This window comes from Aphis gossypii, chromosome 2 (genome assembly GCF_020184175.1).
Source record: "Aphis gossypii isolate Hap1 chromosome 2, ASM2018417v2, whole genome shotgun sequence".
Taxonomy (NCBI): domain Eukaryota; kingdom Metazoa; phylum Arthropoda; class Insecta; order Hemiptera; family Aphididae; genus Aphis; species Aphis gossypii.
Window position 1 is genome coordinate 39,754,682 of NC_065531.1, and position 17,404 is coordinate 39,772,085.

At 24.4% G+C, this 17,404-nt stretch overlaps 1 protein-coding gene across 4 annotated transcripts in view; it reads right to left on the reverse strand.

Moving 5' to 3' along the window:
* Nucleotides 1–17,404, reverse strand: part of LOC114129476 (formin-binding protein 1-like) — a 32,177-nt gene that overhangs the window by 12,993 nt on the left and 1,780 nt on the right. For all 4 annotated transcript variants that reach the window (XM_050200116.1, XM_050200115.1, XM_050200114.1 and 1 more), the window contains exons 2-3: nt 7,033–7,148; nt 2,341–2,391 (exon numbers count right to left, since the gene is read on the reverse strand). In XM_050200116.1, the coding sequence (XP_050056073.1) occupies nt 2,341–2,391; nt 7,033–7,055 (74 nt within the window). In that variant the 5' untranslated portion in view covers nt 7,056–7,148. The remainder of the gene's footprint in view (nt 1–2,340; nt 2,392–7,032; nt 7,149–17,404) is intronic.

A 17,404-nucleotide genomic window follows, 5' to 3' on the forward strand; every position in this document is an offset into this window, starting at 1 on the left:
TAATTTAAAATTTTTATTCATTGACAAATACTAATAATAACTATAAAAGACAACAATAATCTAAAAATAACTTTATTTGAAAATAAAAGTAAAAAATCTTAACGCCAAGGATTATTTTTTATTTTTACACAAACGCGGATTTTAATAATTTTACTTTCCGAGAGCAATTTATTTTTAGATTTTCATCACTATAATTGTATAATAAGTGCTAGTGAATAAATACAAATTACGACAAAAATATTACAACTTTTGATTGTATTGTCCTTAAACATAAATAATAAATAAAATTATATTATTTTTAAACTGTATTAATAATTAATACATACTATGAATAAAAAGGCTGAAATTGTTATTTATTTGGGGCAGTACGACTTGATTTGAAACATTTTTTTCGAATTAATATTATATTAAAAAATAGCTATAAAACTCAAGCGAGAGCAATAATGACATATCATTTGCGTCAACATTTGTAGCCAGAGAACATAAGCACCGATTTAATATTAAATATATTATGTAATAGTATGAAAATAAATATAATTTTAATTAATTAGTTGATTTTTAAACTCAATTTTTTTCTATAACTTTAATTAATACCTACTAAGTGCTTATAATATGTTATAACACAAAAACGCACACACACTATGTATCATTATATAATAAATTTGAACGTTTAGTTTTTGAACGATCTAATTGAACACATAAATGTTCAATAACAGTGTAATATTGTAATGAAGATAACAGCAGCACTGGTTTACCACACAATTTTAAACTTTTAATGTCCAAACACATTTTTTTTTTTTTGTAAAAATCATCATTAGTTCAGGTATTAATAATGATAGTTTTATCAAAGACAGCTACTTCTCGGTTAATAAATAAAATAAAATAAAGTATAATAAGTATAAATAGTATAATAATATATATAATATCCTAATACTATAATATATTATGTCCTAATGGTTCTGAAACGACTCAAACCTAATATAATGACTTATTTAAATAAAAACGGCAATTGAATTTGAAAAACTGCATTATACGCATTTTCATACGAAATTTACATTGAATACACACCCGTAATTTAAAAATAAATAATAATATATGAATAAAACCCATGTCTTTAAATCTATAATGACTAATCAGGCTTCTTAAGAGCACTTAATTCACGACCTTTTCCATGATCAATATGAACTAGCAAGAGTAGATGTAATTACAATTAAAATGTGTACTATACATAATATAGTAGTAGGTACTCGTAACAAAGTACAAACTAGTGTACAAGCATTATTAAAATTAAGTAATAATAAGATTAGAAATAATAAAGTAACAACACCAGCACGGATAAAATACGCAATTCTTCAATATTATTATTGATAAATGTAATAATCAAGTACTTATTAATTTTTAAAACAACGATATAATTAATAGGTATAGATTTAAACAAAAATTTAGGAGTGACTTAAAATTTCTATTAAAACTAAAAAAGGTTTAAAATGTATTTATTTTTTTTTTTTAGTCGAATTTAATTTTAAGTGTTAGGTACCTGGTACCTATACTAAAAATTTGGCACTTAAAAAACTTGTTTACGATTACCTAAAATAATAATTAAGGCATAATATTAAAAATAAATATTTAATTGATAATTACAACGTAAGCGACTTCTTGTTTTATCAACCTTTTGACTATATGCATCCAATAATGTATAATATATTTTATACATAATATATAATAATTTTGGTCTATATTAAATAAAAATCCCATTGTTTTGGAAACTAATAATATTTACGAATTACGATAAATTATATAAATAGTTCATATACAGTGAAACCTCCTCTAGATTAGGTACCTAACCGGACATTGGAGGATAATTTCTTGAGAACGGGGATATTTTTATTACTTTTCAATTTAAAACCTCCAAATAGCGGACACCTATTTTAATCTTTATTTTAAAATAGTTTACAAAACAATACGACTAAATGGCTAAATCTAACCAATTTTTTATTATTATACACATCTCATTATTTATTAGATATTATATCATAACACAATTTAAATATAATAAAACTATAATTAAATTTAATGTAGAATATATTTTTTTTTCTTTTAAACATTTATCCTTTATGAATTTCAGTGATTTACCCCCTTTAAATAGTGAGAATCTCCGAATAACGGACAATATTTTGGTGATCGAGTGTCACTTATTCAGAGATTTCACTATATATACAATATTAAAATACTTAGTATGGAATATTTTACGTTAAAATAAAATCAATTTTTTAGCCTAAACTTTGAAACAATAAACATCGATTTAAAACACACTGTATTATTTTAAAGACAGAGACTTACTGATATTCTTCTTCTTCCTTTTTTTTGGGTTGATAATTTTTAACCAATCTCCTGAAAAAAAAAAACGAGATTGCATTAAAAATTAAGGTAATTTAAATTTAATAAAATATAAACATGTAAAAATAGAAGTTTTATTTGGTCGAGTAAACTGATTTAGGTGATATAAATCAGGATTCAGGGGTGTTCAATCTTTTGGAATATCTGGGTCAAATTGAACGAATAGTTTAAAATTATTTTGGACAGTATTTTTTATAATAATATGTAGGTACATAAAAGAAAAATCAAAAAACTTTAGTTTTAAAATTGATGCGGGGCCGCACTGAAATTTGCTTAGGACCGCAAGCGAACATTCCTGGCCCCTGTGGCCCTGGTGAACATGAAAAAAAATGATATAGAATAGGTATAGCACGAAGATCTAAAATTTCCCACCAATATCGTATTTGCATGCCCGATCTTCGTGACTCGCGTATACTCGGTATAATATACGAGTTTTGACATAATATCAATTAATTAAATTAACTAAAAAAAACTGCACGTTTTTTCTTAATGCGTCGAAAAAAATATTACTTCGACCCACGAATAAAATACACGTTGAAATGTGTACATTTAATAAATTTAATCGTGTTAACTACCTGACTTAGCTCAAGTGTGTACAAATAATATGATAGTCGGGGTCATTAATATTTATGCCGATAACACAGTTTGTACCTGCATAATATTACAATATGGGCCGCATACAATTGAATGTGGTATGTGCAGCAATGGCTATCCGATTTCTTTAAGACGTCGACAGTGAGGTATTGCTATATATTGATACTACGTCACATTTAAATGTATTTCAAAGCATAGCATTCATAAGACGAGGTAGTATAAAGTAAAGAGTGTTTCAGTATTTTTTTTTTTTGGCGATAGGTTTAGATTAATTTTTAAACGTGTCCGATTCTCAATAGACGTGTACGATAGCAACTGATCGTCTGTTAAAATTTTACGAGTGTGGCGGAAAGCATATATGTAATAACATATAGTAAATAAACACAGGTCATTGAGGAATCAGATTGACAAATTATTAAACAATATTAGTATATTGGTCTAATTTTGTGAATTATCGTGTTAAAACAGCGATCATTATTAGTATATTCGTTTCAAAAATATTATAGGTCTAGTTGGTTTATATTAATTATATATTTATGATAAGTTTAATCAACCTACCTAACAGCAATATACTATCCGTCCGTATTGTGTAATATTGTATTTGAAAGATTATTTTTCGGTTCAATGACAGAAGTACATGCAGCATTGAAAACCGATAAAACGCGGGCCGTTAACACAATGTCATGCCCAATGACCGAGAAAATTCAGGAATCAAACACGACGGAACTATGTTCTATCTGATGTTTATAGAATAACATTTTTTTGCAATGTTAGTTTTGGCTCACATTTATCAAAATAATACCTAGGTACAACTTAAGTAAATATTATATTATATATTTACAGTAACAACGTATGAACACGAAATCGCAACACGAAAATTATTACGTTTATAAATGATATTTAAACGCAAAAATAACATTTAAATATTTAATGTACAACGACTATAGCTGATAATGTATCGTGATTTAAAAAGCACTATCCAAAATGTAGACTATCGAGTTTCGACTGGGAAGAATGACAATAAAATTCAACAATATTTTTGCCGCTTTTCAAAAGCGTATTAAACAGAAATCGTTTTTAATTTTACTTTAGAGAAAACACATCATAATATACAAAACGAGATGTTTTATACACGATTCTTGTTCATTTTGGAAACCAAGAAAAAATATATATATATATTATGAACATTGAACATTGAACATTAATGTGTACATTTCCACTGTAGAAGAAATGAAAGTAAATATACAAATAATTCAGTTAGTCAGTTCTTATTGAACGAAAACAAATTGTTGGATTAATGTCGCAGTTAAAAATATCAATCTTTTATTTTACTGTCTGTATATTACATAATATGTAAAATTTACCATGAGCTAAAATATCATACAATATTCTTAGAACGACACAAATCAATAGACCACATCGCATACTTCATAAATTTATCAATTATCATAAAACAATAATTATTTATTAGGTTTATCATGCCAAACAGAAAACATTTCTTACTCATTGTCAATATTAAGTCATTCTTGTTTGTCCAAACAATGAACAATAAAATATGTACTACAATAATAATTATTATCAATTCATCAACACATTTACGAATTACTAAGAATAAAATTGATGTTATAATATGTATATACCTTAATACAGATACTATATGAAAAAATTACAATAATTGTATTAAGAATATAATATTTTCATAGTTATATAGTTAAAAACTATTAAATATTGCATAGTGTTTACTGGTTTTAATACACGTAAGATTTTGAACTAATGAAGACGTACCATTTAAAAAAAAAACTAAAATCAGCCAAAATACTAAAATATTATATAAATGGGAATTTTATTTATTGTATGTTTAGGTACTTCTTTTTACTTATATTTTAAAGGAGTATTTTGTTATTCATAGTTTTTTTCATAATATAGACTAGATAACAAATATTCTATAATTTTATATAATGTGAATATTTACTACAATATTTACAATACCCGAGATCCAACTCCCAGTAGTTGTCAGGCAAGTGAAACAGTATAACGTCTAGATGCCGACTGTACCCGATCGTTGAATCCAGACATTGGAGGGAAATGTACATTTAGTGTACTTTAGTACTTTACTGTTTAGAATTGTAACTTCTGAGTTTATATTTTGGGTATTATAAAAAATGTATTAGTTATAAAAACTTTATAAATACCTAACCTATTAGTTTTATAGTTTAAAAATCTTAATACATTTTGATAAAAATAAAAATTCGACAAAAAACTGATTATTATTTAAAACTAAAATAGGACAATCTAAGGAATAAGTATTTACAATTATAATAACCTAATTAAAATCAATTATTTAATAGGCTAATAACATATTATTATGAAACAAATATAATGATACGGTTTAAATCCTTTAAACAATTATGAGTTTTAATTTTCACCACAAATCTTCCATTAGGCTCAATATTCATAATTTATTTATTTATGCAATTTAAAAATCAACTATGATAAAAAAAAAGTGATCGGATTAACTAAAATGAATAACCAATAATCGTTGCTATTGCTGTGTTAGAAGAATCGCTCTGTATATCTTATAAATCTTAATATAATCCGATAGATAAGTTTATTTATACGTTAAATTTCGAATTTTCTATTGTAATTATAACTAATAAGTATAGTAACAACAAATATAGTATAAACAAATAAAATCACGTTAGGCTACCAGGATGCTAACTACAAATTTTATAAATATTTTTAAGACAACATCCGACCAATTATATGTAAATATTGTATGACTGTTGACTACAATGTACTTATTGTTTTATAACCATTTTATTTTTAAAACATTTTTGAATAGTATTATATTCTGAAATTATATCATGCCTCATATAATTTCAAGTAGTACATTCCAGCATATATTATGAATTTTGAAAATATATATTAACCTAAATTTAATCAAACAAAGGTACATTTAAAATAATGAAATATTTTATTATAAAATAAACTGAATATCTATTATAGCTCAGAATAGGTTTTTCGAATGCAATGTTTTACTCTTGTATACATATTTATATTACACCACTTCTATCCTGCGCTGAGGTAAACGAAGCGAGATGAGTGTCCACACCCAGTCTCCGTAGTATCCTGTCCGATTTTTTTCATAACCTAATTGTACCCAATACATACAACAGTAATTTTTCTTACGTATTTATTTTTGTGGAGAATCTGTTTTTACTTGACATAATTTATAATGAAGGAAAAAATACATGACACATACTCTTAAAAATGTATTATCTCACATCCTAAGTGGTATCATATATTTCCAAACAAACATTATTTTGTGTGATTTTTAGTATTATATACATTGAAGGTTTGTGAGATGATGACTTATAAATAATAAGATTTACTATAGTGTTACGTCAGTGTAACCAATAGTGGTTAATGTTAAATAAAGAAATTATAATACAACTTCATAATAAAACATTGCTACAATTTTAAATATATTTTGAAATAGTTCAGTAGCTATTTGTCTACATATTCTGAATGTATAATTGGTAACAAGAATTAATACTATATCAATATTAGAAATATAACATATTTAAAATAGCAGTGAGTTTGTTACAAAAATATAATACTTTGATAATCGAATACTTGAATGTTGAATTTATATTAAATTATTTCTTCAGAAAGCAACACAATTGACTACTAACAACAATTAATGTAAACAATTGAATCCTGTGCAAATGTAAATTAACAACCATAAGTAGTTGAGGCTTAAAAATACAAGTTTAATAACAATTTACGATATTACAAATATTATAATTTATAAATAGTAAAATAAAAAATACTTTTAACGTAAAATTGTATATAATATACTTGTTTATAATATTGGAAAATATTATACTTATTATTTTATATTTTCTAATATAATATAATGAAGGTTAAACGCGACGATTAACTTAAGCATATATCAGTTTATAGCATTAACGTCTTTCCTCCATTAAGTTTATTAGCTGTTAAATGAATTATATTTTCTTACTTAATATGTTTACATACCTGAGTTTGCCAGCATATTCCATTTCAATGAGGCATCTGTCGCGGATGAAGTGTCCATATCTTTCAAGAAAATCAATGCCTTTTTGAGTGTGAAACGATAAATTATCGTACTGGTCCTAAAATATAGCAAAAACATGCCGTTATATTTTGGGTTAAGATCAAGGTCAGTAGAATAGCGTAGAAAATAGATACATTGTATATATGATATACCTATCATATCTATATAATAGGTATGTGGTGCGCATTTGGAATAATAATAAATATTTTTATTTGACTTTATGCCAATTTTATAATATTAGGAAATATTGAATTTAAAAACAGTTTGTTCAAGCCGATTTAATTATTTTAAATTCATCCATCACGGCGCATACCTGAATGGCACGTGCATGTAGCATACCGAAAGAAGAGGAATCGATTCTATGGTGAACGGAAAAAAATGAGGAAGTTAAACTGTTTATAAATAATGGTATAGATATATACTATACTACTACAGCAATACTTACACCAACATACATAATACATTGTTTCCGTTCTATAAACGATTTTTCTATTAATTAACTAACACAAACGTTCGAATAACGGACTCCAGAGTTCTTACAATACCTACATATTTACGCTTTCACTAGGCACACACTAGAAGATCTGTTGTTTTAAGAATGCGAAAATAAAAAGCTTAATGTTACCCAATACATGTCATATATACTATTATATCGACCAATCAAATAATTAAAAGAAAAATTTGATAAAATGTTTTTAATTGTACTTACATAGTTAATACACATATAAAATCATAATTTAAAATTATCATAACACTAATGATGTCATATTAAAATATATAAATAATGAAATAATATTTAAATATTCAGTATTTTTTTTTAATTTATCATAGGTTGAAAATGTTATAATGTTATATATAAACATCAACTATCAATTTAAAAATTGTATAATTTTATTTTATAATGTAAATTTGTTTTACAATTTTAAATATGAATGAAGTCAAAATAAAATCATTTAGATTTAGTAAGAAATGCGTGAATGTATGTGGAAAATATCCAGTATTTGTGCGGTTTTTTTGGATTATGACGATGTCAAGGTTACTGACACTACTTTTTAAACTATAAAGAAGTTGTACCGACGAACTTTCTAGTTGTTTGAGATGACTTGTAATCTTCTATATTTATGTCAGTATTATTAAATATCACTATAAAAATATTAGAGCAATAAATTATTTTTAGGCATAAATATTTAATAATTCAAACTAATATACTTTTTAGAAAGAAGATTACTTACATTGAAAATAATAGACAAACTAGGTAGATATTTCCCATTTGAGTATCACTTAAACAATAAATTAAAAGTTTTAAATTACTTAACGGGTAATGCCCAAAAAGTTTTATTGAATAATAATTTAAATATTGGACGAAATTATTGCGTGATAATTTAAGAATTTCAAGAATGTATAGTTCAAAAAACTATTTATCTATTAGGCTAAGCTTTTACAGTGATTAAAAAAAAATCTTCAACGTTCAATATTCATAAAAACTTGTGTACAAAAGAAATTATAAGACAATATTGTTATCGAAGAATATAAATAATCATAAAGATTTGTTATTCCAAACACGGAGCAAGGATGATTCAAGTTTAAAAGAATGGTAAATGTATAAATAGTTAAGTCTTCAGGTATAACTCCGGTTTATTGAGAAAAAAAATGATTTCTGATTTTGCCTGGAATAATCAGCAAGGGTAGAATCACGTCGATCGTTGCAATTAATTCAGACAAGATTCGTACAAGAAAAACCTGTTGTTCTACTTTCTCCAGACAAATACTAATAATAATAACTCCCGGTGTAGTTTACGAACCAAAATGCTGTTTCTAAAATAGGAGATTTTCTTTAAGAATGTCTAAACAAATTGTTAACTCTGCTAAGATATTTTATACACAATACATAATATATATATATATTGTGTTAGGTAACTGATATAATAAAATATCAATAGTATAGTTATACAACATTTATTATTTAAAAATTAAGAAAAATATCAACAATTGGTGTACCTATAACTTTATATTTTTTTAAATTTAAAACAAAGAAAATTTATAAATTGCATACTAAATATCATTAAGTAAATTAAGATTAATAAATGAAAAAGTGAATTTTAAAATAAATATATCTTTACACCATTAAACTTTTATTAGCTTTTGAGTTTGATACATACATAATACATATCCAAACGATTAAATTAGTCTGCGATTAGTGTGATTGAAAGAACGAAACAGTTTTTTTTATAGCGGCCTATACACAATTCGTATCATTTTTCATTTAATTTAAATAGTCTTAAGCATTTAGGCAAGTCCTATCGTATGTGGATGAAACTAAAGAACTGTTTCGTTAAATCATGTGAAATTATCAAAATGGTTTTGATTTTTCTAGTAAATTATGACTTACATAATTGTGTTTGTGTGTAGAAGACTGTCTTTATTTTTAAGCTGTTGATTTATACAAAATCGATAATTGATGACTTTAGAAATGCAACTCAACTTAATTATTACGACAAACTTGCTAGCTTGTACATGCTGTGACGTTGTGTATGCGCATTCATCAATTCTATTTTATTACACAAAGGAACTTAATTTTAGGTGAGTATAAATTAAAAGTTTTTACCTATACGTACAAAAATCTCAATTTTTTATAAATTTATTTTAATACGTTTTATAGAAACTTTGTATAGTTTACATAAATCTATGAGTTGAGTCATTATACTTGTGATATGAATCTCGAAATAGTCAAACGTGCTTTAATAACGTCAACTATTTCACATTTTTCCTGTAGTTATATATCAGGTGGCAAAGAAAGCTTTAATAATTTTGCAGACTAAGAAATAAAAAAAGAATATAACGACAAAAAAAAAAGAACTCAACAAATTTACATAACAAACACCGTACAAATAATATATGTAAAAGTTTGAACGATAAATGTTTATTTAAGTATTTAATCTGACTTGTCACCCAAAAATTTGAAGCTGATAAGTGATGGTAAATTTTCACAAGGAAGTGAAGGTTAGGGTAAGACAAAAGTAATATACAATTTAATAAAATTAAAAAATTCATACTATAGAAAAATTAGTAGCAATAAGTTATCAAAAAACATTTATAAACAATATAGGTGTTAGGTGATAGGTCATTGTTTAAAAAACGTAACTAAACTTTTAATTAGTATAAAATCTTAAATTTTTATGTAGAACAATATTTGTTAATTTGAAGTATAAGGAATAATACCTATCATATAAAAAATTAATTTAATTGTTTTCAAATGTATTGTTGTAAATTGAATAATTTCTATTTTCGGATATTTTTATACGACTCGAAAAATGTGATCGGACTCTTTGATTGATTATCGTCAACAACGAATACCACTATCCAAACATGAATTCGTATTTAGAATTATTTTTTAACTTTAGATAGCTAAATTAAAAGACAATATTATAAGGGTTACATTGATTAATACGGGTTTCACTAGACACATTATACAGGAAACAGGATATGCGACCTACGTAGAATATATTGTTATTGATTAGTGATTACGTATCATGTGTCAACATAACATAGGCGTGTGCACAGACTCTAATCGCAGATGCAGCATAAAAAGTGAAGCGCTCCAAATTCGTATAGATGGACAAAATTTCTAAACAATATTTATTGTTATTGGATATGTTAGTATTCAAGCATCTTCCCTATACGACAAAACATTAATAAAATAACAATTTTATTTTTATCACTTCAAGAATCTAATGGTACCTAAATTTTATTATCTTCTTATTTTTAGTGACTAAATTTCAACAGCCAGCAGATTTACCCAACACCGCAAACCAAAAACAAATATCAAAATTCTCAGATAAGTCATTAGGTAATTAGAAAAGTAAAAATAAGGTTATTATCGTACTATAAATTAACTCATTAAAAGTGCTAATAATAACTTATTATTACCAAACAAAAAGTGGAACATAATTAAATATAAGTTTAAAAAAATAAGTAGGTACTTACCACAGGTAAAATTAAGAAATAGTAATTGAAGAAATCTATAATATGAATAAAAATAAAAGTTAAGTCGTTAAAAATGTCTAAAAGTACCTATAAAATTTCTTATTTTATTGTGGTAATTATATAATATATGTATATATTATTAATAAAAAAAAAATAATTTAAGACTAAATAAATTAAGATCCTCTGACGTAACTTAAAACAAAGGAAATAAATATTTTAGAAGCTAATTATGTAAAAATAGTTTTATGGAGTTCATACAAAACACAAAAAATGAAATATTAATATTCGTGGGTAGTATAAAATGTCATTTGTAGATAAATACAAATTTATTTGATTGATATTTACCAAATTATAAATAAAAAATAAACAAAACGTATATTACTGGCATTTTACAGAAAAGCAAAAAATTTAGGTATCTAACAAATAAAAATTAGTAGATTATTTAAGATTTACCTTGCAAACAGATAAGAATAACTTTGAATTATGATCAAAGTTCTCTTTTTAAGTATTAATTTAAAAATGTAAACATTTACACTATACAAATATACAGAATGGTCCAATGGTCATATTTGTTCCTATTAATTAAATTATTTAACTCAATATAGTTTAATTTTCAAAATTCAATTAAGCTCCATATTAATTCAGTAAATATACAGATTGCCAACATTTTAAACTATAAAATATAAATGGCACTGATAATACTAAAAAGACAGTTAAATTACTTATAAGTACCTAACAATACCAAAATATTTAAAACATACAGGCAATAATTATGAAATATGTAGGTACCTATAAAAATCCTGAATAGAACAAAATTATGAGATTTCAAGACACCTAAATGACATTTATTAATTTAAATATAATTATAAATAGGTACTTTAGTACTTATATAAAATATGACATTGTGGTTTTCAACCAACAACAAAATTATATTTTATTAATGTCTTGATTACTAAATAAAAAATAGTTTTTGTTATTTATTGATTACAGTCTACGCTCTACAGACAACGCATAACCATAACAATAGTATATACTGCAATTAGTAAATAACTAAAAGTATCAAAGTCTATAATGTATATTTTTAACAAAATTTGTCAAGGTATGTATAATAGCAAAAGTTAGAGAGACTTAGCTTTACTTATCAAAAGGTAGAAGAACAATTTTACCACACGGTCATGGATAGGAACTATACAATAGAAATTAGGATTAAAATTTTAATCTTAATTAAAAGTACATAAGAAATTTAGATAAGCTGGTATTCGTCTTGTTTAATCTTACAAAGAAGCCCAACATTTTAAGTCACAACGGAATAATTGTTAGTTGAAATATATTTATAATAAAATACCTACTGAAAATAGACTAATAGGTAACCTAACTATTTATCGAATGGAAATAATGTATAAATTACAGTGATATGCAAATAACAATAATTAATAAAAAAGACATTCTAGGTATTCATATAATATATCAATACTAAAATGTAATCAAGTTTAGCAATATAATATTAATTTGTATTTAATTTTGTAACTAATTTTATTTGATCGGATTAATTGATACTACTTTTGGTACCATACAAATTACAAATATTTTAAATTATTATATTACACTATTAGAACTATAGTTAAATCATCTACAAAGCATCTAAGGATATTAATTACATCATACGCTTTAAAGCTTAAATAAGAGATATAAATACTAATTAGTAATATTCATCGGATTTAAAATGTTTGAAACTATTAAATATAAAATAAATATATATAAACATAGTAAATAGGTATAATTTTATATAGTTTAATAAGTAATAGGTATTTCTTATAAATTACAATTTATATTTAAAATATCTTAAAAATGGATTATATAATATGAATAAATTATTAACATAATAATTAATAATTATTTTAAAATAAGTAAAAGTAATTTGTAACTATGTTTTTCATTAATATAATATAGATCCCTAATAGACAATTCATTACAGCTGCCTAACTATTTTAGCAGTTTTAAAATAAAACAATATAAGTATTCTTCAAATCAATTCTGAAGCACTGGGAAAGTTATCATTTCAACATCGATTTCAACTAACACAAGAATACTATTAATTCTAATAAAAATCTGAGCTTTCCCCCAATACTTCATATCAGGTTAATCCATTTTAGAATAACATTTATTAATAAATCTATTTACAAATTATTCCATGATCAATAATACATTATAATTTATCCTGTATTCATAATATCATTGATGTCATCAATCTCATGTTGAAATCAATACTAGTTATTTAGTAAAAAAAAAAAATTAACTCGATAGAAGTAATCATTTTATCCTGTATAATCAACCAAATTTGTTATTAGAAATTAAATAGGTAAAGATAGTTGACTTCTTTTAAACAAAAAAACAATTAGATATTAAAATCCAATAATTCTACAAGGCCCTGCAAATTTAATTAAATATTAGGTAGGAGATTGGTGGAAAAAATTAATGAAAAAAAAATAATAATTAATGAGATAGCTAAAATATAAAAAAGAAATATTTGAATATTTTAGAATAGTGGACAATTATTGAAAATTGGCACTACATATATTACTTCATCTATTACCTACCTAACTCATTTGTTATTATTTTAATATAGCACATCGACACCATTGTCTATCACTATGCATTCACTATTCATATTTAATTGTTATTTCAAATTACTGATATAATGTAATTAATTTATCTTTTATAAAATCTCACCAGAGTATTTATTAATTTTCAATAAATAATAAGTAATTATATTTTTGGTTGAAATTTCAATAAAAATAAAATAAATAAATGGTTCATATTATTTTTATTATTTTTATAATGTCTATTTAAGTTTATTAAAGTGAATACAAGGTGGTTGAAACCCCTATTCAATGTTACATCGTAGTAAAGCCCAACCTCGAGCCCAACCTTTTATTTTCGGTGGAACACTTTCATAAATAATTATTTTCGAGTCACTAAATATAAAAGTAAGAATAATCTCAATCTAAATATAATAATTAATTTTGTTAAACATAGTAGTATACACTATACCAAATAATATATATTATATAGCTACATATTGGACCTGATGTCATAATATTTTATTGACTAATGAAAAAATTACAGGATAAGGTAGATAATATAATAATATAGTTTGATCTATATGTTCTTTTAAGTACACAAGTGAATATCAATGTTAAATCATAACATTTCTAATTGAAAATGTCTGACAGGAAAAATTGCTAACAGAATAAGATGAAAAGCCGTATTTGTAATAATTTTAATTTTTTTTAAATGTGTACTTACATACCTAACCTAACTGAGCAGTGGGTTGGACACCACTGGTATCTTGTTTAGTTGATTTAAAACAAAATTTTTACCATGAATAGAATTTAGAAATTTAAGTGAAAACTACTTAAGTTACATTTTTTAAAACTAAAAATTTAATTAATAATTAGATAAAATTAACCTATAGATCAGGGGTGACCAAACTTTTTTTGGTCCCAATCTACTAAAAATATAGGTACTTAACCTTTGAGGATCAACTTCCACAGAAAATTTTTCTTATTATTGATTACCTAACTATAATTATTAAGAAACATAGGGCACGTGGCCCTAAAAATCAATTCTAACATGATCAATTGTATGGTCGTCCCTGCTATAAATTATAAATATAGATAATATATTCTATATTTCTGTATAGATATTAGGTATACGTCAGAGGTATAAAATCAAATCAGGCATTTTACCCGCATTTCACTAAATGCCTAGGCATATAGTCAAAGAATTTAATTTTAATGCAATTTCATTATTTGCCTAGTCATCACGCCTAATTAGTGGCTAGTTAATTAGCTCCTAAAGTCTAGGACCTAGACCATAGTAATATAGTAATTAAAGCACCTAGTTAGGTTAGGTTAAGAAAACATTCTATCCACACATACCCACATGTGTTGTATCTGTCTTACTAGACCTTCTACTTTAGGTTAGGTTAATTTTGTAATAAATAAGTAAATAGCCAGTGAGAAACCTTGAAGATACAAAAAATAATAATGCTAACTTTAAGTAAAATAAATTGAAATAATTACAATTCACTTTAAATAGTATAGAAATGAATACAAATAAAAATAATGTTATAAACATTAGCAAAGTTCAAATTTCAAAAAAGTATTTTGTGCTTGTGTGATCGCTGATTAGACAAGGTAAGGAATAAAATATTACAGCTATAGAAAATAGAAATATAGAATACTCTGTCTCTATTACTATATGATTACAACAACAGAAGACTATCATAATCAATTGTTATCAACTGGTTATCAATAATAAATATTAAATTGTAGTCTTTGTTAAAAAGTAAAAACAACAATAATTTATCCGAGAATTTATCTTTATATGGTAGATAATTAAATTGACTTTAAATCAACAATATATAATATTGTTCTAATACATTATTAAAACAATTAAAATAAATACAAGGTCCCCTTCAATAAAACATATTAAGCAATATCACCAAAAGTTCATTATCCCAAAAGTCTAAACATCAGCTTGTAAAATTTAAGTTCATGGCTATGAGAAAAAAATTAGTGGAAATATTAGTTTTAATTTTATCCTATAAGTAGTTTATATTGTAATTAGAATAAGACAACACTCCAGATAAAATGCTATAACATTTTTGAAGTTATCAGTATCTATCATCTTAACTTCTAACTAGCACATAATGTTTCTTGTTCTAATCCGTTCTAATCTAATTGGAAATGACTGATGATAGATTTTTAAAAGTTTTAAGTAAAATATCTACATGCTGATAAATATTAATATATTTAACAAGCCTCGAGTGAACAATTTCCAAGTATTTTCTCAATAATTTGGATAATAACTAGTATAATATAGGGAAAAGGAATATTTATAAAATACCAGTTTTTGACAATTTATTTTTAGTTTATGCCTATAATATTTTGGAATAAATATATAAAATTGTTTGTTTAATTATGTAATATATACCTATATAATTAACATATAGGTTTAAGGTTACCAATTCCTTTTATCTCATATATTTAATAACCTAAATTATTTGTTATATTTTACATATGATTAACATGAGCAATAATTTTTAATATTATAATCTTTGGTACATACCAATCTACCTAATTATATTAATATATATATACACAATAGCATAACACTAATGTGAAACTTTTATTGATTAATTTAGTATTGCTCAGAATATTGTTATATCTATTATGTTTTTTTTAATTCTTTTTGAGAACTTATATAGGTAGAATAGGAAGTACCTACACAGTGCCTGATTTAGGGAGGTACCTGAGTGACTAGTCATCCGGCCCCAATTTGGAGCGGCCCTCAAATGTTCTGCTAGTTTGTATTGTTTTTTTATTGTAGAATCATAAAATTTAAAAAAAAGAATAATAAAAATTGTCAAAATATTATCTACGATATTGACTTCGTACATTATTAACGCTATTAATTATATAAGATAATTATTAACTTTATAATATGAGGCCTATTTTTATTTAAATCCCTGGCCCCAAAATTTGTAAATCAGGCTCTACTAGTACACAAATATTACTACTCAGTAAAATTTACAATAATTAATACTATAAAATAGAACATAGATTACGACTTATTTTTATTTCAATATTGAACATTATCTATCAAAAATTAAAGATTACCTATTAAATTAAAAATAAATTATAGATATTACAAGAAAATATAGGTAGGTAACTATTTGATATTTTTATATCTAAGAAGAAATTATGAATGGCAAAATCAATTTATCAGATTACTTTATTGTTCAAATGTAAGTTAGATGGTTTTGTAGGTATAAAATAAGTAGATTAAAAAAGTATAACATACATTCATCATAATATATTTACAAGATATATCATGATAACTATGCACATCTATTAAATAAAAAAATATAAAAACCAAATGGCTTTTAGTGTAGATCGGTGTAGGTACTCTATTTACCATGTTCTTTATCTGAATTTTTACCCATTTAACATAAACAATGAAAAGAGGCTGAAAACCTGGTAAAGATAATTTTCTAATCAATGAATTTAAGTGTTTTCGAAAACCACTGGCACCAAACCAATCGCTTTATAATATACCTAATAATTTCTATACTAAACAAAATTTAATCCTCTAGGTCCAAGAAACAAAAATAACTATAAAATATGTCAGGCTGACAGTGTTTTAGCAAGTTATGCATCAGTGTGGTAATAGATATATAGTGACAAATGACAACAGACCATCTATTCAAAGACAAACTATCTGTAGTCAAGCATCTTTTAAGGAGGAATAGTTTGAATTTCGTAA